The 25,322-nt window shown below is 39.8% G+C and overlaps 2 protein-coding genes across 2 annotated transcripts; one reads left to right on the top strand and one right to left on the bottom strand.

The window, feature by feature from the left end:
- Window positions 1-7,510: 7,510 nt before the first annotated feature.
- Window positions 7,511-8,443, bottom strand: LOC126039040 (olfactory receptor 5V1-like). The gene has a single exon (XM_049801626.1). The coding sequence runs from the start codon at window positions 8,441-8,443 to the stop codon at window positions 7,511-7,513; it is 933 nt and encodes a 310-aa protein (XP_049657583.1).
- A 10,249-nt stretch (window positions 8,444-18,692) lies between these two features.
- LOC126038463 (olfactory receptor 10C1-like) lies at window positions 18,693-19,631 on the top strand. The gene has a single exon (XM_049800212.1). The coding sequence runs from the start codon at window positions 18,693-18,695 to the stop codon at window positions 19,629-19,631; it is 939 nt and encodes a 312-aa protein (XP_049656169.1).
- Window positions 19,632-25,322: the final 5,691 nt, after the last annotated feature.

The following is a 25,322-nucleotide window of genomic DNA, read 5'->3' on the forward strand; positions in this document are numbered from 1 at the left end:
TATGCAACCCACAAAAGGGTTGGTCTTCTCAACCAGAAGGTCATACTATGGTCTCAAGTTGTGGCAGGGGAGGTTTAGATAGGATATTAGGAAAAATTTCTTTACTGAAAGGGTTGTCAGGCATTGGAACAGGCTGCCCAAGGAAGTGGTTGAGTCACCATCCCTGGAGGTATTCAAAAAGTGCATAGACAAGGCACTTCAGGACATGGTTTAGTGGGCATGGTTGATGGTTGGACTCAATGGTCTTAAAGGTCTTTTCCAACCTAAATGATTCTATGATTCTAAATGAGCTTGGGAGCTGTAACAGTAGAGTAACTGATGTCTACAAAGGACAAGTAGCTCAGGAAGGAGTACATGGGGAATTCCAGCTGTTCACTGGTCTTTATAGTGATAATGATAAGCACGTTTCCGAGTATGGTAGTGGCATTAGAAGACTAAGAATAGAGGGAAACACACTTTTGCTACTGTCTCATCTTGCATGAGTCCATGGAGGATGAACTCTGTCACATTCTTTTTGTTCTCCACAGATGCCATGTAGAGAGGACCTGAAGCATACGAAAAAAAGCCATCTGCTATGCCATTAGAAAAAAGATGTTATCAATACACATACATATTGATCACTGGTATATTAAATATTAAGAAAATTTTCTTTCATGTCTTTTTGAGACTATTTTCATTAAAAGATAATGCTACCCTCAAGGAATAATAGCTGATATCCAACTCAAAAATTAATATTGAAGTATATAATAGCAAGCTCAGTTTCTTTATTTGAGGAGTGTGGTAGAAATATTCTCCAGAATCCTAGTTCTCACCTTTGTCTCTTCTGAAAAAGATGACTAATTGCAAGGTCCCCTTAAGATCCACTTTTACTCTACAATGTTTATTTGGAAATAAACAGTTGACCAAAAGGAACAGTGCAGCTCTAATTCAAGTCTCAACACTTTACTCACAGCCTGAGGAAGGTCCCTCATCATCAGTGAATGTATTTTCCTTTTAAGCCCTCTAAGGGAATGAACAGAATTACTTCTGATTATTTCTCTGACTGGGTTAGACCTGAACAAGCTCAGTCACCGAAAGAGCTGTCCAGTGTTTCCTTGGATCACCTTTCTGGCGGTATGTGGATGAGCAAATCTGGAGCTAATGTGCGTTACTGATGTGTTAGTAGGTGGTTGTATACCTCACCCAAGTCCTGGGCTAAGAGTGGAACCCCTCATGAATACATCTGTAGTGACACTGGAGTAATGAATGCACTGCTGGTGACTCTCCTTTACTCACAAACACCCATGAATTCACCTTTGCAGCGTTAGTACCCATTACCCAGTACAAAGGTATCACTAATGTACAATTTGTACATGAAGAAAGAAGAGGCATAACCTTGTCTGTGATACTGGCAAGTCCTTTGGGGTCTGAAACCTGTGCAACAATCACAGGTCACTCAGTTCTTTCACCTTGAGGTCTCTGTCTCACCCCTGGATAATCGCCAACTTGGGCAGCAGAAAAACCACTCTCTGTGTCTCCGTCTCTGTCTCTACACTCCTCCATATGCAGACAGAAAGCACTTTGGGGGTGACCAAAGTGAGTGTGTTGGGACCATTGCTGCCTGGATGTACAGTTGAGGGGACAACATGAGACTAAGCATGCGGGAAGTGCTGTCACCAGTTATTGAGTCCTTCTCTCTGTAACACTGACAACATCCTTTTGACAGATCTTTCTGGAAACAGCATATAACTGGGGAAAAAACAACTAAGACACCAATTAAAATAAAGTTTGAAAAAACTGTATTTGACTTTTTTCCAATTCATAAAATGGACCTCACAAAAGTCACTAAACATAAATTCCTATTTTCAAAGGCAGGATTTCACAGTCATGCTTGAACAATGCAAAGGAGCAAAATAAAAAAACTTACAAAGTTTATATTTGCCAGTCTCCAAGAGTTCGCTTGCTCCTCTGATGACTTCCTCTGACCATGTTAGGGGGTTTCATCAATATGTCTCAGCTGCAAGTTGTTACTTAGATGTCATGAGAGCAATATGCATGTCTACTCATTCTGAAAGCTGAAGAGGCTGAAATGGACAACCTGAGTCTACTGTTATTTTTTATTCTGCAAAAAATAACTTCCAAGAGCATCTGCAAGAATAACTCTCTTACAAGATGGGGAAGTGGTGGCAGAAATATTTAAAGAAAATCACACAGCAAAATCACAAGACTATCTGCAGTAATGAGATCCCAGAGGCATGTGAAGATTTCTTTGTTAGAAATCACTAATGAGGAGCTAAAAATTGATGGTTTTTAGGGTTGTTGCTGAAGGGTGATGCTGGAGCATGGTCATCTAGACTATGTTACATTGTGTGTGGATTTGCTTGTTGGCTGGCTGACTTTATTTACAAATGGCTGTGTGTTTCTTCTGGAAGCATTTATGTTTCAAATTAAACTCACAGTTAGCCATTTGCAAATTTTTTATTCAGCTTACCTTTGCAATCAAACATTCTTGGAATAAAGATGTCTCTTACACAGGACATTTATATAAATTTTGATTTCTGTCCTAAGCTAAAATTTCTCGTAAGCATTCTTATTTCTTAGTTTGTTCTTGCTATTGCAAGTTGGCTGCATAAGTAAATATCGTAACTGTGCTATAGACTGTTATCCCTTAGACATCTGGTCTGTAGAACTTTGAAACAAGAAATAAAATGGGTAATTATTTCAAAACTTTAGAAAGGTTTTTGGTTGGTCCTCACTGCTTACCAGATATTTTTACTCAGACAATGCAAAACACAGAAGCCATTTTTTAGTCTAAGTATTAAGCTTTTACAAGAATTCTTGCCAAGATGTAGAGGAACCTAATGTTGTTTCCAGCAACACCTTCTATAAACTATGGTCCAGTTGTTGCCTGACAGCACCCAGCATTTAGAAGTGAGACCCTAAAAGATTAAATATATTAATAAATATTAAGTTACAGGCCCAAACTTGGGCTGGGAGCACCTTATAACGTTGAATCTTACTTAAGCCATGTTGAGGTGTAACACAGGTGTAGCCTTTTAAAAGGAACATAAGTGAAGAAATAAAATGGAAAGTGCTTCAGTTGCTTTTGAACGGCACTAGGCAGGTTTCTTCTTCCTGCACTCAGCTGATTTGCTGGGTTTCTGCTGGCAAAGCAGGAGTCAGGGTCTCATACCTCCTAGCTCCTTTTTTCTGGTGGAGATCCTGAGCTACTCCAGCTCATCATCCTGTGACAGCTTTGACTGGTACTGTGCTGATTTGGTCTTTCATCCTCATATTTCTTCTCTTCCCTCCTGCAGGAGTAGGTATTCCAGTTGTTCCTGTGGACAATGTGCTTCCTTCCTTGCGTGGGTGTGTAAATGTGCCCACCTGAATGATCCCTGAGCAACTCTTTTTTTGTCCCTTTGATGCATGAAATTGCACCTCTAAATGCTTTCCTTAGTGGGTACTTCATTTTCTGCAGTAAGCAATGTGTATTTCATGGGATCTGAGATTCAAATAAACATTTGAAGCAAAGCTGAAGGGTAGAAGGGATGGTTGGAAAGATGGTGTCAGTAATAACTGAAGTACTGCAGAAAGGAGTTGGTTCATGAGAATTGGAAGGGGAGAAGCTTCCCCTCTTGTTACTTGCATCAGCAAATGACCCAACTAGCACCAAGTATTAGTATTTTAATTGCTAACCCATGGATTCAAAATACCACAGTGTGATTCTCATAAAAAGGCATTTATTGCAAGCAGAAAGGGGCCTTCTTGGTGTGATTGCTTCCAGCAGCATGTGACAGTACAGACTGGGGGGATGAATGGATTGAGATCAGCCCTGTGGATGAAAAATAGGACATGAGCCTGCAGTGTCTGCTTACAGCCCAGAAAGCCAATTGTACACTGGGCTGCATCAAAAGAAATGTGGCCCGCAGTTCAAGGAAGGTGATTCTCCTCCTCTAGTCTGCTCTCATGAGACCACCGCCCCTTGGAGTACTGCAACCTGTTCTGGGGTCCCCAGTACGAGAAAGACATCGACCTGAAAGAGCAGTCCAGAGTAGGTCATGGAAATGATACAAGGGCTGGAACATGTCTCCTGTGAGGACAGGCTTGAGAGAGTTGGGGTTGTTCAGCCTAGAGAAGAGTAGGCTCTGAGGAGACCATACTGCAGCCTTTCAATACTTTAAGGGGGCTTATAAGAAACATGGAGAGAGACTTTTTACCAAGGGCTGTAGTGACAGGACAAGGGGTAACAGGTTTAAACTGAAAGAGGGTAAATCTAGATTGGCTATAAGGAAGACATTTTTTTACAATGAGGGTGGTGAGACACTGGAAGATGTTGCCCAGAGAAGCTGTGGATGCCCCATAATTGGAAGTGTTCAAGATCGAGTTAGACGGGGCTTTGAGCAACCTGCTCTAGTGAAAGATGTCCTTGCCCAAGGCAGGGAGGTTGGACTAGATGTTCTTTAAATGTCCCTTCCAACCCAAACCATTCTATACTTCTGTGATTCTATGAATTCAGGTGACACTCTAACCCAGCCGATCCATCCCAGACAACTGCAAATCAGTCACTGAAATTCTGAGGAACCCACAAAAAGTTGAGAAATTCCTAGGTGGTATCTTTGCCATTGCACTCTGTCTAATGTTTTTGCCATGCTTTTTGAGACATGGTGAGAAGAAGGGAGGAGGGACAAAATACCAAAAAAGGAAAACAGATGAAACATTTTCCCCTCCTGCTGGTTAGAAATTGGCCATACACACACAACTGCCTTGATCATTGTCAAGCTAGGGAGAGCTTCATTCTAGGGATCCTTTGCTCTAAATGCACCTCTGTACTATAAGATGCCATTATTCAGGGACCTACCATTAGAAGTTTGGTCTTAGACTGTTGCTTAAGAATATCCATGACAACAAAACAGTACAACTTCGTGTATAATAACTAAGATGAGTTTGTGGTGTCAGACTCATTCAGACTGACAGCTGCACAAGAACTACATGGTACTCAGCATGTAAACCACAGGAAGGGTGTTTAATCTCAAGGGTGAGAAATACCAGCTAGACTCTGCTGTTTCATGGATGCTCTCATTAATTAGTTTCATTAAGAAAGTAGACTCAGGTCTTGAATGTGAGCCATTCTTTTGGAGACAAGAGGTCAATTGCCATGGTTTATAGAAGATGGAGAATGGTTTCTTCACTTCCATTATAGTGGAATGCAAAATTATTGATGCTATATCCACAGGATACACCTAAGACACCTATCTCAGGATAAAATACATTATCCTTGGAGGTACTCGTAAACCTCCATTACTTTGGATGGCAGCTTTAAAGGGTATGTTAAAGATGTTTAAAGACGTTTGCCTTTTTAATGGAGAAAACTAGGGGCAACAGTCTCACCTGGATTCCCAACCAAGCATTGCTGGTGTATGTGTCTGCCACAGACTAATGTGGCAAGATTGTCTCCACTGCCCCAGGCCATCACCTGGGCAAGGAGATCACCTGCCTTGTGTGTTTATCTTGCATCTCTCCACGTAACACTGAGCACAGTGTGTCTGGCATGCTGTCATGAGACAATAATGATTCAATTTGTCACATTTCACTGGTTTAGTTATTTGCCTCCATGGAAGCTCTATCATTTTCGAAGGGTGGAAGATGAAAATTCATGCTATTTAGACTGTTCAATGATTCATGTCTTCTCAGTTCTCCCCATTTTTTTACTTGTTCCTGTCTTCTTTTTAACTGTCTCCTGCTTTCCTTCAAGGTGCTTCTCCATCTTGCCATTTTAAAATTAATAGCTGGTGCGGACAGAGGAAAAGAGTCACACTATTTGACCTCATCAGACAAAAAATGGTGTGAGTTCCATTTTTTAACTGTTTTTTTTCTTTTTTCTTCACAACCCCAGTATCATGGGGGAAGGAGCAGGGTGAACTGCCTCAAGGAATGAGATGAAAGAATTACTTAAGCCATAATTCCCATGTCCTGTGAGGGTCAGACATTTTGTCCAACATATGGTTCTTGCAATTTCTCTCTAAGAAAGTAATTATTAAGGGATGACTCAAACTGAATTGTTTATTGTCTGTATATAGGACTCAAGAGAACAAGCCAACCACATTGAACTACATTTATTGAAAGAGAAATCAATCATCAACATAAAAATCTACCGGCTATTGTGAATACTCTGCTATGTTTTCTAGGTGTATGTATAGGGCAAAACTCAATCAGTTTTAATGCTGTTTAAATTTGTATGCCAATTGCCTACAACTTTTATACACTCTTGACAAGATTTGTCTCACCTAATCGTAGCTGTATGAAGCAAACCCAATTATACCAGTTGTTAACGTTGGGTTCTCTTTTTAGTCACACAAGAAGAAAAGGTACTTTGGGGCATGATTAATCTGAGCTATTATTGCTTTTTCTTAAGATACTTGTTTCCCACTACTGACTGTAGGGCTGCCCTCCAGAAATGAATTTAAAAAGGGACAAATACATTGCAGTCTAACTTTTCCTACATGTTGTATAGAATTTGGCCTCAGATATGGTGCTCACTTGCACACCCCCATTCACTCCAGGTGCCAGCACCATAAACACATGGGTCTGACCCCTGGTCCCACTCCAGTTGCTGGCATCCAGACCACCACTCGCTGTGGTTGCTGGCACCGTGGGCACAAAGGCCTCTGGCCTGTGTCCCACTCCGGTGGCTGGCACTTGATTTCACTAATTTCTGTCTGGCCAGTTGCTGGCACCCAGACATATGGGCCCTCTGACCTGTGGTCTAACTCCGTTTGTTGGCACTCAGACCAAAATACACACACTTACACAGAGAATAGACTCCCCCAACCAGGAAAAGAGTTAGAAATGGAATTTAGTAAGAAGATAGAACAGACTGCACTGATCAGCTGCAGGGCATGACCACATCAGCATGGTGACCAGTCCTTGTTTACATGCAACTGTCCCTTTTTATCCTCTTATGACTCTATTTTCACATATATGTTCCTCCCCAAATCACCTAGGTCCACCATTTTCTCTGTCTTTGGTTCCTCCCCTACAGAACCCAGAAAAAGTCCTGTGCATTCCCCAAATGCTGGTCCCCTGCATCCCATAATGTGTCCCATACCCTTAGGCAGTAACTCCCATTGGTCCAAAAGGTGCTACAGCCTTGACTCCCCTTCACTCATTTTGATGGGTTTCACACCTGGAAGGGGTCTGTTAAGTCTCCTTTGACAGCCCTAGAAGGAGCCTGGATAGGGTGTTCCCTCTTCTGAGCCTGTAATTTGGGTTCCCCTGCCTTCCACTTCACCTCTGTGCTCCTCTATCCTTGTGGAGATGCACCAGTGATGGGCTGATAGCTCTCCCTCTGATAGGCCTGGGAGCTGCTGGGGCAGAGTATTATTTGGCATCCCCCTCCTGCCATTGTGCTCCTTTGTGGATATGTGGATATGGTTTTTATCACATAACCTAGAAAACGCAACCCGCAAATCCCATTTGTTCATAAGTCCGTGTTGTAAAGAACATGTATTTGAAACACACAGCTCAGAGGTTACACAAATTGCAGTTTCTTTAGAATTCTGCCTAAGGCTGCTTTCACATCTTTATTTTTCAGGCTATAGATGATGGGATTCAGCATGGGGGTTAAGATGCTGTATTGGGTGGACAGCACTTGGTCTAGAATGATTGAAGAGACTGATTTGGGTTTTGTGTACTGGAACAGAGCAGTTATGTAGAGTAACCCCACTACAATGAAGTGGGAGCTGCAAGTGGAGAAAGCTTTGTGCCTCCCTTCTGCAGACTGTATCTTCAAGACAGTGGTGATGATATAGATGTAGGAGATGAGTGTGAGCAAAAAGGAGCTGGACCCAAAGATCACAGCAGAACAAAGAAGAATGAGTTTACTGAGATAGGCCCCACTGCAAGCAGCAGACAGGAGAGGGGGCAGCTCACAGCTGAAATGTTTGATTTCTGCATGCCCACAGAATTGAATATTTAACACAGGAATTGTGTTTAGAGCTGAGTATAGGAGACCCATTGCCCATGAACTTCCTACCAGCTGATAACAGAAATGTTTGCTCATAGCCTCTTGATACTTCAGTGGATTACAGATGGCCACATATCGGTCATATGCCATTACTGAAAGCATAAAAACTTCACACCCAGCTGAGAGGAAGATGAAGAACATTTGAGTCATACAAGCATTGACAGCAACGGTTATGCTTCCTTTCACAAGGAAATTCACCAGCATCTTTGGAACAACAGTGGTGGCATAACAGATGTCAACAAGGGCTAAATGAAAGAGGAAGAAGTACATAGGAGAGTGAAGGTGGCAATCAATCCTTATGACCATCATGATTAGCATATTTCCTAATAAAATAATTAGGTAAATAATTAAAACCACAGTGAATAGGAGGCTTTGAAGGAACGGATCTCTTGTAAGTCCCAAGAGAACAAACTCAGTTCCACTTGTTTGGTTTTCCATTTACTCTATGTGACCTAAAGGGGAGAGAAATGCTAGCACTGGAATCAGAACACACAAAATCCCATGAATTGACTCCCAGGTAGCAGGTCAATGTGGGGTTAAGAAAGGAGATTTCAGTGCATGTTAGGAAGCAGGGGTTTTGGAAGAGGTATGCAGAAAGTGTTTGAAATAGGCCTTTTCCCCATTGAGCCCAACTGGCCCTTCCTGTTCCTATTAATTTTATCCTCTTACTGGGATCTTTCAGATTCCACACAGGAGTGAAGTCTTGAAAGCTGAGCCTGAGACTGACGGTGTCCTCCTCTGATTTGTGGTTTGTCTTCCTCCTGACAATGCAGAATTACAAATTAGGCTACCTCTCACTAATTGTGATGAGACCCTAGGAATTCCAGTAAGTCTGTGCACCTGGTCCTAGACTTTGCTTCCTCATTTATAACCTCAGTCCTGAACAACCTATGAGTTAAAGCTTGCTCCAGTTCTCAGGAATGCTATTATTTAGCATTTTTCTTATTCTGCTGAAGGCCCCAAATTCCCACAGCATATGGCTTCAGTATAACCCCTGTGGACACAGAGGTCTGTGAGATCTATATTAAAGTGTTTGGATCCTGCATGTCGAACTATAGCAAGTGGCAGTTTGGGGCTGAAATGTTTGGGGTTGGGGTGGGGGTGTTAGGTTGTGGTTTTTTTACTTTGTGTTCCTTTTATGATGATTCTGCTCAAATATCAGCTAGTTATATTTTAAAGCAGAGAACACTCATGGGATGTTTTTTGTACAAACATGCTCTTCTGAACTAGGTTCCTTATTAAATTTTTCAGTAAAATGAAGAAACTTATGTAGGGAAAAAGCAGTAAGAATCCCAGGCGTAATATTCTCCCAACCTGCGTGATTATTGTCACTTAGCCTGGGTGGTGTCTAACAGAGATGTGATGCATCTTAAAAACATAAGTGTTCATAGTTCTGAATGCAGAACTAAGTTATCTCAGTTATGAAAAGACGTAGAGTATCATCTCAATGTGTCTCCATGCACTTATAAAGTATAGTGTCTCAGAATGCAGAACTGCAGTTTGAGTCAGTTCCCCATTTTTACCACTTCCACATTTGGCATGAGTTTCCCACTCTGAAAAGCTAGCTAACTAACTCCATAGTTGAGGCAGAATCAGATCCAGCATGTCACATGTATGGGCATGCAAGGCAAGTAGGAGTAAGTGTGGACTTGATCTGAAAGGAATCAGGGGACTACAAAAAGTGAAGGCTACCACAGGCTGAGATATGATATCCTACAACAGAGCACGGATTTTTAAAAATTTTATTCAGTATCTAGTTATTGGGTTCTTCTGCTTCCAGGACAGTAGTCTGCAAATGGGAAAGTCATTGGTTTTCAGGAAGTCTTGTTACCTACATGTTCTTAGTTATAAGCAGTTTTTGCTATTTTGATTTTTTAAAAAGTTAGTCATAAAAATCTAGATTTAAGGAAAAATGGTCACCTCCAGAAGATGATTCATGTCAGTTACCATTTAAGATACTGGAAAGGAATAAGCTTCTGGAAGTGTTTTTCTATCTCAATTTACAATATAGTTACATTTAAACTTAGCTGAAGTTGAATCCATCCATCTTTTAATTTCTGGGTAAAGTTGTTTTGTTTTGTTTTTCCATTAAATTGTGTTCTTAAGGGCTTTTTTCTGTTTTTTTTTGGGGGGGGGGTTGTTTTGTTGTTTGTTTTTTTTTTTTTTTTAAACTAGATGAAGTTATTCCATTAAATTTAAAGAAGATATGAAGGATGCCATCCACAAAGAAAAGTAGTCTGGCAAAAAGATAATATATTTGGTTTAACTCTTTTAAACCAAAAAAAGAGCTATGGAAATACCCTAGTCTTAGCTATGGAAATATGCTGGTGTGAATTTTTAAAGTACTGCAGAGTTAAATGGAAAGGGACTTGGCTACATATACAATGCCAGAGCCTGCTCATTTGCTTTTTTCTATTTATGTACAAGCATGATTCTGCACTGTCTCGTCCTGCCCCCCAGAAATCCACATTAACTTATAGTTCTTGCAAAATGTACATTCACTGAGTTAGTTATTTTGTTTAGAATTTGTATACTCACCAAGGAAAGAATAGTTTCTTCTTTTTCTTAAGTAAGTTGTCATTAAGTATTTGCTATTCATCCTTTTCTCTACAAATACATATTGGAAAGTGTTAAGGGAGTTTATTAGTAGAAAACATAGCATAATGAGATAACAAATGTGCACGCATATATATATACACATACTCCAAAATTACCTATAAATAAGAATAAAATAACAGTTGAATTCATCTACCTCCAACATGCATATCTAGAATAGGTTATAATTGAATTGCAGATAGGCTGGTTAAATATAGCAACAGATATATTAATAGATAAATAAGGAAATTAATTCATGATAGATATCCAAGTTTGAACCCTGCAATACCTCCTGTGTTCTTGTCTTAATTATTTTGTTTAGACAAAAAAATTAGTAAATGTTTCCAAAGTTATAACACTATAATATTTAAAGCTCTCTCCAGCTTTCTCCTTCTCCAACCTATGTCACTATTCTTTTCTATCCTTCCTCCCAGTTCATCTTTAAGCCAAGAATTGTACACAAAAACGTGCAGTTTACCATCAGGAAAAAAAGCTTCTCCATGTTGTTGTTGGTTTTCTGGGGAGGAGGTCAACACACACCTCTCTCCTTATTGCTCATCTCCTTTCATATTCCTAACTCAGACTTAATTCTAGAACCTAAATATATTTTTACTATCTCTATAGAATGTGAAAGAAACTAAGAATATTATGGAACAGGAAATAATGAGCATTTTGCAAAAGATAGGATAACAGGTTGCTATGTTGTTTCTTCTGTCCCAAGAGAACTGTACTTTAACTGAGGGTGCCTTTCACACACTCTGACCTTGAAGGATGCTGCATCCCCCAAACTTTCACGTGATGCCCAAGGAATAACTTCAGGGATGCTGAAAAAAAGGAAATTTTTATTAACTTATGTTGAAAGTATCCACTGATACTTCAGCTGAAATTAAAGTAAGACGTTGATTTAAAGTCACTAAAATTGAAACTAAATTATTTTATTTGCTACAACTTTTGAGATGAACTCAAAATTGAGAATTCATTTATGACTGTTTATGACTGGTCTCTGATCTATGAGATGGTTTTTGTTCTCCTAATGTTAAGTAGCTACCATGTCAATAACAGCAGCTGAGCTAGATGGCTAATGTCCTTACATTAAGAATAGCATAGAAGAAGAATAGAAGAAGAATAGAAAAAAAGCATGTGTAGAGAGTGATTTTCTGCCCTGTCAGGGAACCATATATTTGTACATTTTTTTTCTTCATACTGAGTATAAAAACAATTGTAATAACTACCTGAACTGTTGTTATCCAAAGCCCAGCTATCCAAATAGGAACAAGCAAATCCTACGAGAAAGAATTGCTGTGAAATGAGGTGACATAGCTTTCTCGGTTTCTGTTCAGCCTCTCGTCTTTTATTAGATGACTATTCCTTTGAACCCTCTGGAGTGATGTGTTTTCTGCCTTGTGAGACCAAGGAAGCGACTACTAATCATTCATCCTGTTGCAGAGGCTTTGTAACTATAGTCTGACAGATGACTATGGGTTGAGGAAAGTTTAACTGGGTGAGCAAATTGCTTACTTAGATGGAGTTACTTTCAGGAGAAATAGTATTAATGTTTCTCCCTTGTTCCTATTTGAACTAAAATGTTTAGGTGGAAAAGTGTCACTTGACTGAGAATTAAAAAAATTCTTCTGTTTAGTTTATTCCATTTTTTTTTCTCTCCCTAAAGACAAAGAAGCTCAAAAAAGCATTGGTACCTGTGATGGATACACTTGACACTCAGCCATACTTTAGTTCAGGCTGACCAAGAAGCAACAGGCCTCACGTCCTTAGGGTGAACTTGTGAGCTGGAAAGCCCCTGGCTCATGTACAAGGGAGTGAAGGTGTCTTGAAAAATATTTCAAAACGTGGTTTTGAAACCCAAAAGTGCGCGATAAGCAAAGTACAGAACAAGATGTCATAGCTAAACTGAAGACATCTAGCTTGTCTATACTATTGACTAGCAGCTAGCTACTTCACTCTATAAATGTTACTATCAGGATGGGTCCAATTTGAGCTCTCCCTGTACTGCATCTAGACTGCGTGCCAGGTAACTCTCCCCTTCAGCAGGGACACCTCTCCAGGTTAGGGATTTCTTACCTGAGACTAAGAGATCCTTACCCTAGGTGGAGACATCCCTTACCCATGACAGATCCTTGGTAAGTGACTGATAGCGTGCTGAATTAATACTACAAAACTAATTACTAATCCATGTAGCTAGTCAGCTATCATAAATGTTGTATGGATAATTCTATTAGACATAGACTGTTGACCAAGTCTGAGGCTAAGGTTGGATCCAGCCACACCTAGGCTCCAAAAAGAAGTTTAGAAAGCAAGAGGATTCACTCTGAGCCTTGTGACTCAGTGGGAGGGTCCTCTTTAACCTTTGCACCTTCAGACTCTGTGTGAATAATTTTAACTCAGTTTTCCTTTGTACGTTTCTTCCATGCAGTAGTTAATAAGGTGAAACTTGCAGTGTGAAAGCACTATTAAAACTTTGTTAAATTCCATCAAACTTATTGAACCCTGTCAAATTATTATTTTACCTCAGTAAAACTTATTGCTGTTTCTTGAGTGAGGTGCATTCCACCCTTCTTCAACACTACTAAAATAAGCAAGGTAACCAGATTCTTAAATAAAGAGAAGGTGTTCCAAAAATCAATCAAAATTAACATTCTTTACCAGGAAATGGAAGGAGGAGCTTATTGGCTTGTTGCTTTATGTCTCAGCTTCTACAAATGCTGCAAGTGGTACTCACCAGTATTGGTAAAGTGCTTTTAGACTATTTGAAAGGAATTGCTGTACAATTATGGCATCTTACTATTACAAGACATTGTACAAGACAGACACTTATGCAAAGGAAAGCAATGGGACTTTCAAAAGAGAAAACTAGCCAGGACCTAAGTGTGATAGCAAGTATGGCAAGAGTGGTGACCTTATCGCAAAAAGCGGAGCACACAGATAAGGTGACAGACCAGTTCCATTGATAATTGGATCTTAATTGTAAACTGGGAAAGATGACCCATTTACAGAACCAATCTGAGGAAAAAGGGTCTGATATCTCTCCAGCCATCTGTTTGGCCCTTCAGAGAGACATTCCTCAGCTGGTCTGTGGTTGAATAATGGAGTAACTATGCACATGGAAGGGAAGGAGGTCTTGCCACTCCCAACCACACCTTATGCACTAAGCAGACCAGAGATAAGAAGTCAAATTAGCTCTAGGGTTAACTGTGCATGTTTCTCCAAGGGTGTGAAATGACCTTCTCTGCTGGGTGGTGTGGAGACAGATGGCACATCAGCACTGACAGTTGTCTTCCCTAGATTTAGACAACCTCAATTCTGATGTCTCCATGGAAGCTAGTTGTGTTGCTGTGGAGAGACAAAATGCATAATCCAAGCATGTTTTGTATGACCACATGGATGTATCAATCTAATCAGTTAGCAGTGTAGACAAAGCTAGTCTAAGAATCTATTCCTATGGTTTCTATCCTATAAATAGATAGATAGCTGCGGAGGTTGACTCTTCTCCTGACTGATATTTGGCTGGGCAGACAAGACTCCTGAAGTGCCCTAGCAGGGTGGTGAGCAGACTATTGCTTAACTAGTAGTCTCTTTCGTATTATTTATTATCTGCATTAGCCAATACATAATTACTTCATACTTTCAATCTCTGTGTCTCCTAGTTGAAGAATCTCTGTGCCAGATTTCCAAATAAACTGACCTAAAATAAGGGTGGTAAGAAGTCCTTATTCACTCAGTGTTTTAAAGTTCAGGGCTCACCACCACCATATACAAATGGAATAGTTAAATACATAATTTAGGACTTTGAGAAATCTCCTATTTACTCCAAATCTAACAGTTTTTCCTTGAAAACTTTTCTGTCCCTCTTCAGTTGAGGTTTCACAATCAGGTAGAAACCCCTTATCTTCAAATCCTGTAAGTTATAAGTTAAATGATACTATTCTGTCACTGTACAGCAATTGCCAGCTTCTCTTCCACACAGAGGAAAAACCTCTTTAGGATTCTTCCAAGGCACTGTTTTAATGCATTTTCCCCACCACTGCAGCTTAGAGTTTCAGCCTCTGATTTGCTGTGGGACCTGAAGCATTATACATGCTAAGTTCAGGCCTGACTCAACATGTGTCTCTGGTGACAGAGAAGGTCAGGCCTATGAGGACTTTGGCAAACATTCTGTGAGAAAGGTAGTTGCAAAAGAGGGTCTTCAAGATCAACTGTGGAATGACCGTACTGGGAACAAAGAATTTTGGTAAGACTTCAAAAGAAGATTATTTACCATCTCCTGTCACGGAGGTGAGTTGGCAGTATGCAGGATACATGTGAAGAGAGTCAGGGGGACAGGACAGATGGAAGGACTTTTCCATTCTCAGATCTTTCCATGTGTGAGCATCTGCATAGATTCTGTGGCGTCTGTTGTGCTTGACAGCCTACTAGTCATACATGAGTATTGCCATGTTTGTCATTTTCATTTTTGTCATGAGAAATGAGCTGCAACTGTGAATCTCCGAGTCCTGTAATACAGGAGAGAAGACTTGACTCTATGCACAGGGACCTACATTCAAACATGACACAGGTCCCCCTACCCTGCCCCCAGAAAAGTGAAGGAACATCAAATTAAAAAGAAAAAAAAAGAGCTAACCAAGGCATTGTCAAATGCTTAGAGTGACAATGCCTAGCAATGGTTCTAATCTCTCCATTGTGGGGCATCTATAGCCTTTCTTCTTCACCCTAACAAAATTACAGTATCTCAAAACAGCAGGACTGTCCTCATTCCTTCCATTTGCTGCTCTCTCCAGCCCAATATTGCAGTTAAAGTCACCAAAGTTTCCTCAAGAACACCTTTATATCCTTGTTCCTTAGTGTGTAGATGATGGAGTTCAAGACAGGTATGATAACGGTGTAGAGAAGTGAGATTGTGTTGTCCAGTGGGTAGGAAGAAAAAGACCTGGTATAGGTATTTCTTTTTTCAGGAACCTTCCTTATACTGGAGATCTGTTACCCTGCCAAAGGTGTTGGTCAGCTTGCTAATGGAAGACAGAAGTACCTCTTTCATTGGTTGTCAAGCCCATGGTTTTGCTTGGTACTGCAGGATGTCTCCTTCTGACTGCCCTGACTTATGATCTTTGGCCATCTCTGGCCCGCTGCAGTACAAACTGGTCACGAACAGAGAGCTCTGCATTAAACTGGTAGCCAGACCATAGATGATTATCATCCCAGCCCAAGTAAGATAGATGCTTTCTTTGCTTTTCTGTGGATTTAATTAATCATAATTAAACATTGTTCAGCAATAGCTAAAATGTCAGCGTGTTATCAACACTGTTTTAGTCACAAATCCAAAACACAGCACCACAGCAGATGTTATGAAGAAAATTAACACCATCCCAGCCAGACCCAGTACAATCATCCTCACAATTGCAGTCACCTCTTTTTATTGATCATTACCCTAGAATCATCAGGGTGGTTTGGAAGATGTTGTCTTCCACAATGAAAATCCAGATGTTCCTTCCACCTGAGTGTAGTGACTTTATTCTATGGCTCTGCTACCGTTGCATAGTTAAAACCCAGGCATAAAGGAGGATTTTGATCTGAAACATAGGGCAGCTACATCTAGAGGACTAGTCAAAATTGAGGGTCCACAAACTACATTTGCAGGGTGGATCTACCCAAACAAAACTATGCAATTTTTGCTGATTTGCTTTCCAAAGAGCCCCTCACTTCGATGAGAAAACAGAAATAATAATTTTGATATTCTGCTACCCTCCCCCAGCTCCTCTGGTTCCCAAAATACAGTAGTAACAATAAATTGGAAAACATGATGACCAAATCAACTGTGCCACAAAATAGAATGAGAATAATCAGGTGTTAACTTAGCTATCTATAATAAAAAGGTACGTATCTGGGCCAATTGCTTTAGCATTTAAACCATGATTAGTCTCATCTACCTGAGGATGATCTTTAACACCTTGTAGAAGACCTTGCCATCCAGCCTAAAAAGAATCTAGAGAAATACCTCAAAAACAGGTGTCTACATTTTAGATATCTAAAGGCAGGTGAATTAATCTAGTCTTCAAAAGAAGTCTTAAAAGCATCATTTCTTAGTTCTGAGAATATTAAGAAACCTTTAGAAAAGATCATAGATAGATGTGGTATTCATCTGACATATCTTTAACAGTTAAAAAGTAGGTTACTTCCCTCAGCAATAATAAGTACATTTCAAGGAAGCTCAGAGGAATGAATTTGCTACAGTTATTCTTTTGGTTATCTTGAATCTGGAGTTCAAAAGCTAGAGCATTAGGAAACTTATACTGTGATATGTCTGTAGCCCTGGAAATATGTGATGAAATGAAATTATTAATCTCATGAAAGTCATGATTTAGACTTATTCTACATTTTTTCCATGGAGCAATTAAGGACAGTCAGTGGTAGGTTTTTATGTCACAGATATATGAAGTTTTTCATCTGCGTATTAGGTCAGTCACATTCCTGGAAATAAATTCCAACTAAGTTATGTAATTTTGGCCCTGAAGTCATGCTTCCGAGGATTGTCAAAAGCCTAAGACTTATAGCAGATATAAACACAGTACAGATTTCTTGTTGCTAAGAGATGTTAAGAGCATAGCTATTTGATATTCACATATTAAAGTCCTGCAAGATAAGCTACTTAAATCAGCCTTTTCCTTCTTCACTGATCTTTGAGAGCTACTGAACTACAAAATACATTTTTTTACTCTTGCCCATGGGAATTGATTGTTCACTGTGTGATGGGTTTGAGATTAGTTCTAAATTTTAACATGGGAAAAGCACCAGTAGCAACTGTATCCTGAGTTCTGCTGGTCTACAACATGTGTATTAGATTGCTTCTGGGATCACTTTTTCTGACACTGAAGCTGGAACAATTTAGTGTTTATATTAGTTCAAGAACTGTTCTTTTTGGCAGTATGAGTGGGACCTCACTAGTTTTCATTCTGTTTTTGGCTCAGCCTTCTATCCATGTCTCAGTAGGATTTGTAACCCCAAATGAATGTGGACTGTACCCCTCCCTCTAGAGCTTCTCCTTCAAATTTAGTTGAAAAAGCATAAATATGATAAGCCTATGTGACAACTCTCTCATCAGTTTAGGTATATTATGAAGTAATAGTAATTACTTCAAAGCCAAACACAGCTCTCACTGTTCCAGTAGGACATCTGGGTTTATATAGAGGTGTACTGCAAGTTATCTAAAACTGGAGAGACCAGAAGGGGTGTCTGTGAGTCCAACTAATATACGTACACCATGCTTAGCAACCAACCTGTGAGTAACAACTATCTTATTGCTCCAATTAGCACTAGTGAGCCTCAGTGGACAGTATATAGTTCTGTGGAAAATCATCTCTCCTGTTTCACTGGAAAGGGTGCTCAGAACAATGCTTTTCTGGAGCTTCCATCATTTAGTTTCTCTTCCTCTTGTTCCACCACCCTTCCCACAAGGTAACTTCATAATACATGACTGCCATCAGCTGTGGATCCTACAAGTAACTCCTTGCGCATGCTAAATTGTCTTTAATGGCCGTTTAACCCTTCTCATTCTGTGTAGCCTAGCCATGAATGTAGTCCCAAGATACTTTGGACCAATTGACCTTGGGAGCAGCAATCATCTGTTGGAGCAGAACACTTAAATAACAGAGAAATTATCTTTGTAATATTCAAATGCTGCTACTGATCTACTGATGCTGTTGGAACTTGAAGTGCTTAGTCCATAAAAAGATATCTGCTATAAACAGGTTTTTTTCTTGTTCTACAGGGTGAAAACTGTAGCTGAGAGTTTGAAGACAGTAGTAAATGTGCAAACTTATAAGGCAATGCTATGAAAGAAGAAAAATCAACCAAAAAAAGAGGCAAAATTATATGCCTAAGGCTGCTTGATTTTCTTTAGAAACTTTTATGATCTGTTCAGAAGTTCTTTTCAAAATCTGGATGATTTCTAAATTCTACTCATCCATTTGTCTTTTCAATTGGTCAGTTGTATTTTGACTGACAATTTGCCTGGCTGTTTACAACCTTATCAACTACTAAGCCCTAAAATGAAAAGAATAGTTTTACTAGGTACTAAAGAGGGATGATTCCTGTGAACCTCAGTGAAGTGAGTGAATTCAGACTCCTGGGTTTTTCTGAAGTGTCTCACTTGAGTCCTTTGCTCTTTGTAGTCTTATTTTCTCTTTATATCCTCACCTTGATGGCTAACACAGTGATTGCTCTGATAATAAATAGTGATAACACCCTTCACACCCCCATGTATTTCTTCCTCACTCAGCTGTCCTGTTTGGATATCTGCTATTTGTCAGTCATTGTCCCAAAGATTCTTGAGAATTTAATGGTGGGAACAATAAGTATTTCCAAGACAGGTTGTGCAATGCAAATGTTTTTCTTCCTTTTCTTTGGAGTTGCAGAATGTTTTCTCTTGTCTGCCATGTCATTTGACCGTTATGTGGCAATATGCTACCCCTTGCATTACACTATCATTATGAACAGTAGAGTCTGCAAAAGCCTGGTTGCTGGAACTTACATTTGCGGGACTACTGTAGGCTTAGTACATACCAGCATAACATTCAGCTTACCATTCTGTGGTCTTGCCATCAACCACTTCTTTTGTGAGATTCAACCCCTCTTGGAGCTGCTTTGTGGTAACACTTCCCCAAGTGAAATTCAAGTCATTGTGGTGGCTGTCTTTGCTATTGTGGGTCCCTTCTTACTGATCATTTATTCATATATTTGCATCATTTCCACAATTCTTAAGATGTCGTCAGCTGAAAGCCAGCAGAAAGCATTTTCCACTTGTTCTTCACACCTTTTAGTTGTGACTCTTTTCTATGGTACAGCAAGCTCCATGTATTTGCGGCCCAAATCCAGCTACTCTGCATCTGTTGATAAGTTGCTCTCACTTTCTTATACTGTAGTGACTCCTTTATTGAATCCTATTATCTACAGTTTGAGGAATGAGGAGATGAAAGGAGCCCTGAGAAAAAGATGGAGGAAAATTAATTTTGTGTGGAAATGAAATAGAATATTTCCATTGTTTCAGGTGGTGCAATTAAAGTTTATATCCTTTCTGCAGTGAACAATCAGAAGACAGTAAGGGAATTCTAAAACATCTAAAATGTACCCAAGCAGTGTTTTTTTTAAGCTGTGTATTCTTACAATAAATTGAACCTGGAGTCCTGTTCAGATATGCCCAGTGAAAGTAGATAAATTCCACCCCAAATACGGAAGTCCATAAATGAATTAGAGAAGCTATTAGTAATAACAAGAAAAAAAAGGAGGTGTCTTCCATATATTTAAAGAGAATGTGAGTTAGTTAGCTAATGATAGATATCTAGATTCAGCTGGGATGCTTCAGTGTATCTTCTATGGACACAAACTGTCCCTATGGAAGAGCAAAGGTTTGCAGTAGGTTTTGTGTCATATTTCACAGACCTTACAGATTTGAAAAAAAAAAGGAATTGTTTTCTTAGAAGAGTATTTTTAAATAGACTTTCTGTCAACTCCAACATGTTTTGCTCACACATGTGATGTAGCTTTTTAATTTGAAAGTGTCAGTAATACCTGAATAAGTCTGAAAATCAGGTTCTTATGAATCTGCGTTTGCTTTTTTTATTCTTGTCATTCATATAAATACATATTTGTATATATAAAATAGATAGACAGCACACAGCACACACTTGTAACAATTAATAGAGGAGGTGAGAAGAATGAATATAAACAAAAAAAAAATCTATTTAATCTATTGATCTATTAGTAAAAAAAAGCAAGTAAAATGCACTTGTATTTAATAAAACAAAAATTCCACACAGCATTTAGAAGACTAAAATATGTTAAGAAACAATATTGGGCTAGATTTAAAGAAAAATAAAAAGCATATGGCATATAACTATTGAGATCTTACTCCATGAATTGGGTATCAATAGTTTTTACCTGGCATAATAAACTCCATCTGTATTTTTTTGTACAAAATCTATAATTTTAAACCTGGTAGTCCCCACCAATGATGAGATTAAGCTCAAGATTACAGTCAATAAATTTAGATAATTAAATATAAGAGTTTCCATGTCTGCTAAACTTCTGTACTTCCATTATAATTAATGGAGATCTTCTTAATATGGTCTATGGAGTCTACAGAACTACTCAGCTATCCAGCCAGTAGGTTTTTGCTTTAGAGTAACTGAGTTGCTTCACTGAGGGCAGGATTGAAATGCCCCTAAACAGGGTTCTAGTTCCATATAAGTACTCTGCCTAGCTGTCTTCCCCCCCCTCCAAAATAACACAGGTCTTCCATACATTCTGCACTGTGTTTGCCACATACGTGTGGAAGTTTTCAGATATTCTGAGATATCTCAAAATGGATGACTGTGAATTAAGTCCAGACTGCATTGACTGAATCTACAGTTCAGACACTGTTCAGGGTTCAGAAATATAGCTCATATATTGATTCCTATATTCAGATGCATACATTAACTGGCTTAACTTTAAATGGAATACATTCCAAATCTTTCCTGAAAAACTGTAAAGCTTTGTGTTAGAATTCTCTTTTAAGAACTGTCTATCTTAACAAATTGTTCTTACTATTATAAAGTTCTCATGCTTTTAATAATCTTCACAGTGGATAAACTAAACCTAAATATTTTTTTCCATCTTCATGTTATTATATCAGCTACCTATCTGTTTTTCCTATCTAATCACCAAAGATAAATAAATGCTCTATAAGGTGTCGTGGTAAGGCATTGCACATCTCATCCTAACATATAAGTTAATATATAAGTGAGTGATTCTATAGCTTTTAAAGCAAGGACTATAAACCATTGTTTATGTTTCTTCCTCCATAACTGTATAGCAGTCCTACATAGACATGATTTTATTGTTCTATTGTTCTATTTTTTTTTTTGTGAAGAAAACATTAACTGTGATACAAATATTAAATGAGTGACATAAATGAAAACAAAGCCAAAATCATCTAAAATGCAAACTGGTTTTAGATTCACAAGAATACAATCCTTGTTCCCGAATTGTACCTTTACCTATTGCCTCAAGACATTTTTGGCATTCATGTATTTTCTATGAATTCCATCTATTCCTTGACACATTCCCCCTTCATTATATTATGTTTTAGACACAGGGCAAATAACAGCAGGGTTTGCGCTGCAGGTTTTCCCATTGATATTAAAAATATCTTGAATTTGCCTCTGTCTTTCAGTTTCTCCAGCTCTTGCCCTCTGCTTTTGCTCACATCCCTTGCTTCTTGTCCCCTCTTCCCAAGACAATTAAGTTTATTTTAAAGATGCTGAGTGCATTTATCCCAAGGCACTAGAGTTTCACGAACTTTTAACTAGGCCTTTGTGTTTAGCTGAGTCCCTCCCAGGGGAGGCACTAGGCTGTAGAGAATTGGGAAGAGGGTCAATCACCATCTAGGAAAGTTTTTAACCTCAGGAGTGAGTCTAATCCCAGAAGTCCTTGTTAGCTCCAGTTAATTGCTCTTAGTTTTTTACTGAAGACAAATATTTCATTGTCTGAAGGAAAGGCAGGATCACATCAATCAAAACTGCATGAGTGGGAACACTGGTGTCTCTGTTACACCCTTGTAACATCAGAGCTGGAGAGAGTTAGGGTTTTTCAAAAACTTCTGACCAACTCCAGGGGCTGTCAGGACATTGCATTGGGGTCACTGGGCCAATGTGCACCTGCATGTAAATAGGGCCTTGCTTAACCCTGGCCAGAGAAAGAGTAATGTTATTTAATAACTCCCAGGAGCAACGACCAAAGGCAGCAAAGATTGCATTTCTGCAAGGGACAGAGATCATATGTAATATTCCTGGCTGGTGTAAATTGCTTTAACCAAAGCTAATGCACTCCTACTGAATCAGGCTCAAAAGTTCAAAGCCACATGCTCCAGTGTAAAACAAAAATATACCTACTAGAATGAACTCTTTCTCACCATTACCAATACCTAAGGAGGCATATTAAAAATTGTTCCTTTCCTATAAATGTGCTGGTTCCCTTTTTTACACCAGAATCTACAAGTAAATATTAGGAGAGTGCCTCAGAGAGAGAGGGGAATGGGGCCATAGCATTCTGAGTTACAGACTACTTACCCTTTCCAGTCCCAAAGCCCTGCACTGTCAAAGTATACCCAATGCATGGCATAGCAGGACCAGGTCAGGAACAGCCCGTTTTCTAGGCTAGAACTTTCAGTCTAGGCCCCATTAAAGTGGTTAAAGGAGACTTCCATCTGAAAGCAATCAGTGACCTTGCATGGCATATACTGGTAAACTTAACTGTGTTCCAAGCAAACAGGAGCATGTGGCTCCTGTTTGGACTCAGCCATGCTAGTCTGATGCACACTTGTACCCTGTTGCGGAGGATCCACAGGGGAAATCACGCACAGACCAATGTGATCAAGTGAAGTCCGTTTACTACAACTTTTAGCACAGTTATATACCTTATGTGCTTGTGCACGCGCCTTATACAATACTCTAATTGGTACAATACCCCATTTCACTCGACGCTATCTTATCCTCTATTGGCTGTGCAAGCTTCTTCACGAGGTGTCCAGCAGTTACTTATCTCATTCTTTGGCATCCAGGAGTTGCTTGTCAGGCTCTTCTTATCTTCCTTTTCCCCAGCACACAAGGACCCAGCGTCCTTGTCTGCTCCAGCACTTTGTAAACTTATGCTTCGTTCCCACCTAACGGCTGGATTGCTCACATGCCCTCGCCCAGCCAAGAAATCCTCAACAGTACCCTAGTAACTCAGCTTGTTATTCAAAACCTGAACCTTTTGCTCGAGTGCCCTATTGATCGCACTACTTGTCACAGCACATTTCATGCATATTAAACTAGTGTTCTGTCTTGGATTATCCATTCTATCCTTTATCCATGCTAACCACTGTCTTAACCATGTTACCCACACTCCAGCCTGATGTTACCTCACTGCTGTCTCCAACTCCTCATGACATCCCACTCCCTCACTTGGTCTGTTGTACCAAATACAGTTCTTAGTTATTTGACTTGTGTTATCTAACTTTGGTGTCACCTGCTCCAGCTGCTGTCTGAATTAATGTAGTACCCTTGCCTGGCCTATTCACCATGGCCCATTGCCAATGACTTAGTCTGAACTAATGCATTCCCCATTGACTCTAACCATTTCCCTAGCCCATTCTATTCATTTCATATTATTTTATCCTACTGCCCCATCATGGCCTGACCATTATGCTCTGTCCATTGGCTTTGGACATATTCCTCATCCTTTTGTCTTTGTACTGTCCACACTAACCCTGCTCCGGCCTTATCTATTTTTCATTCTTTCACGACCTCAGTTCAGCACATCTGAGTTAACCTATTGACGTGGCTTTTTTTACCCCGTCAAAACAGTTTTTTGTCTAGCAAACACCTTTGATTCCTGTGTCATACCTGACTTTCGACCCTAAATCACTATTGCAGAAGTCCCCATATGTTATTCTGCTGTCCCGACTTGGCCTATACACTTTAAGGTATGCCTTTATCCTGCTCCAACTACATTTACCACACCAGTGACAGCTGCTACTTCATCATGGCCTTTTGAATGAGACCTGCAGCCTTCAAAGACATCTCAGCCATCTGCCCTTGTGCTGTACACCCCTACTAGACTTGTTCCCCAAGCCATGTCCATTTTTGCTACCCACTACTCCAGCTGAGTCCATCATAGTTCCGCGGTGGACTGAAATACCTTTTCCAGGCCTTGATTCCTCCATTTACGCCTACCCCTTAGAAAATCACACTTGATTACAACTGACTGAAATCAAGGTCCTGTTCAGCAAATAGAGCTATGACAGTCAGCATCAGCTGTGCTCTTCTCTAGTGTTAACTACACATGCAAATCCCTTTGGAGTTCTTTTCTTCATCCACAATTTTCAGTGTGCATCTACAGTGTGATCCTCCTGATGTTTTGTTGTGCAGACTGTTACCAAACTCTGTAGACACAGATTAGGAAAATGGCCGTGAACGTAATCACATGTAAGAGGTTACCAGGAAGATGAAAGAGGTATTAGTTGCCTGAATTGATGGTCTGGGGCAAATGGAAGCATAAGTGCACAACAGGAAGAAGTGGGTGTGTGACAGAGTGTTCCTGCTGAAACCCAGCAGTATCTGACTTGCAGAACACAGCCTATTATAGCTTTATGAACTAATCACATTTGAAAATGTCTCCAGATTTGCCTAGTAAGACAGTTGCAGCAAAGGATCTTTGATGAATTTGATTATACGAGGCTGTAAGATTTACTTTGGCATATTCAGAGTAGCTACATTAAACCATTGTCCCAGGCTGGCCTTTTAGATGTAACTGACTTCCCTGATCATGTTTATCAATATCAGCTCACTGGTCTCTTCTGGATTGCCCGTTATGTACTGCTGTTTGCGCTCCTCCCCATGTGTTTTGTCATAAGCCTTGCCTCATTCCTCAGTTGTGTATTATGTTCTGATCTCCTGAAGGTAAATCACAACCTTTCCTTAGTTTGCTCCATCACTGTTTCAGCCTGCTTCCATATTACACCACTCAATAGATTAGCAGCATCTAACTCACTGACTGATCAAGCACCTTCCTGCCACCGGCTTTCTGGTATGGTCTTTACTTGCTAAGCTAGTGTTGGTCCTGATCATTACATGTTTGAACCATGTGAGCACATAACTGGTTGCCTGACCTGGACCTCCCCTCCTCACCCAGA

This window comes from Accipiter gentilis, chromosome 5 (genome assembly GCF_929443795.1).
Source record: "Accipiter gentilis chromosome 5, bAccGen1.1, whole genome shotgun sequence".
NCBI classification, from domain to species: Eukaryota; Metazoa; Chordata; class Aves; order Accipitriformes; family Accipitridae; genus Astur; species Astur gentilis.

Excerpts from the sequence above, each read along its gene's own strand:
- LOC126039040 (XM_049801626.1), bottom strand. The coding sequence starts at position 8,443 with ATGGAAAACCAAACAAGTGGAACTGAGTTTGTTCTCTTGGGACTTACA.
- LOC126038463 (XM_049800212.1), top strand. The coding sequence starts at position 18,693 with ATGATTCCTGTGAACCTCAGTGAAGTGAGTGAATTCAGACTCCTGGGT.